The 1,731-nt window shown below is 45.9% G+C and overlaps 1 protein-coding gene across 2 annotated transcripts in view; it reads right to left on the bottom strand.

The window, feature by feature from the left end:
* Nucleotides 1–1,731, bottom strand: part of PNPT1 (polyribonucleotide nucleotidyltransferase 1) — a 47,462-nt gene that overhangs the window by 28,915 nt on the left and 16,816 nt on the right. For both annotated transcript variants that reach the window (XM_019549255.1, XM_019549256.1), the window contains exons 12-13: nucleotides 1,251–1,347; nucleotides 1,050–1,152 (exon numbers count right to left, since the gene is read on the bottom strand). In XM_019549255.1, the coding sequence (XP_019404800.1) occupies nucleotides 1,050–1,152; nucleotides 1,251–1,347 (200 nt within the window). The remainder of the gene's footprint in view (nucleotides 1–1,049; nucleotides 1,153–1,250; nucleotides 1,348–1,731) is intronic.

Here is a 1,731-nt window from a genome sequence, read left to right as displayed (position 1 = left end):
GTGGCAGGACCCTGCCTGCTCAGAGCTGGCATCTTGGACTCAGCTGGCTGTGGCTGACCTCCTGGCCAGTTGGAGCCAGGAGGACATATTTGACAGTTCAAAGCAGGCCACCACACTTGGGACATCTTCTGGGCGATAGCTGACCAGATGGCTGGGCAGGGGCACACACGGCAATAGTGCTGCACTAAGGCCTACCCTGCAGCCACAGTCCACTGGCAGCTGGCCCAAAGGGGCAGACGCCTCATTTGGGTCTGGCAGGTGTGCAGCAGGTCACAGCCAAGCAGCAGCCCCCACTGCCAGACTGCTGCAGTGGATAAAAGGTGCAAGGAACATTCAGGGCTGCTTCAGCAGTCCAGCTGGTACAAGGGGTAGTGTCCCCAGCTACCAATTGGCTGGGTCCCAGAAGCACCTGAGAGCAAGTAGCCTTGAACTACTTGCCAGGGCAGGTTTTTGTACTGTTGGGGCCAGGACAGGGCAGCTTTTTATACTGCTGAGGACTGCACAGGTGTTGGCTCCCCCTGGCTGCAGATCCAAGAGGAGCCAGGCAGGGTTATTTTGCCCCCAGTAGCACAATTTGCTCCACAACAAAGTGCATGTCCGAGCATGTGCACTGAGGCAAAAAGCTCAGGCTGAAATTTGCACCACTTCTATTTGAGCTGCTGCAAGCATACACGCTTGCATGCGTGGATACGCCCATGAGGTTGGTTATTGAGTCTTCTTCATAGATTTAGATGTTACAGGATTCTGTTTAATGGAATCTTTTTCTAATCAAGTATATTTGGTAGTGATTTTTAAGTCTCTACTGCTTGGTGAACAGTTTTGTTCTGCATAGCCTTTTCTAAAAGTACCCAACAATTTTTAAATTGAAAGTAAATAGTGTACATGATAGTTAATGCAGGCTGGTTGCAAGTAAAGTGTGTAGGACAGTATGCAGGATAGTTAATACAAACTGGTGAGTATGACAGGGGTTTTCACATAATTATTTGATTACTTAGTGGAAACTTCCAGTTTGACAACTCTCTCCAATTTCTATTATTACAAAATGTTACCTGCGTTTGACCTCTCTGAAATAATGCAGACCCATGGAGCATATTAAACGTGTTCACTTCACAGCTGATATTTCTGAGAGAAGTCAGGTCTCTACCATCACACCTACAGCAATAAAATAAATTGTAAAGTAAAAAACTATAGTCATAGAAAAAAAATCTCCTTGAGAACAATTCATTCAGAAAGGACTCAAAAACATTTACCTTATGTAGTTATTCAGAACAAGGGTCCTAAAAACATCCTTTGAAACAACACTGAAGGATTCCATAATTGCATAAGGCTCAGCCTCTGGAAATTTTTCTAGACATAACAAAAAAATTAGAACTGAAGTTGGAAGGTAAGTGGCATAACTCTTGCTAACTTTCAATAATTAAACATGCACATTGACTTTATATTGTACATGATTTGGAGCACTCTTCTAAATAGCAAAATTATTTCAAGTCACAGAAGGAGGGCTTTGGCTTCCTCAGCCATGACCGGCACATCACGATGAGAGACATGCTGGGATGGGATGGGCTCCACCTTTCCCCTAAAGGTAAGCATCTGTTCTCTTCTAGGTTGGCGGACCTCCTCCGGCGGGCTTTAAACTAGGCTCATCGGGGGAAGGGGAAGATGAGGGCGGAGGAAACATCAGACTGCCAGACCAAACAGCACCCACAACTACAGCCCAGCCCAGACCAACGA

The sequence above is a fragment of the Crocodylus porosus genome, unplaced genomic scaffold (assembly GCF_001723895.1).
Source record: "Crocodylus porosus isolate Cpor-Errol unplaced genomic scaffold, CroPor_comp1, whole genome shotgun sequence".
Classification (NCBI taxonomy): Eukaryota; Metazoa; Chordata; order Crocodylia; family Crocodylidae; genus Crocodylus; species Crocodylus porosus.
This window is presented reverse-complemented; position numbering and strand designations above follow the sequence as displayed.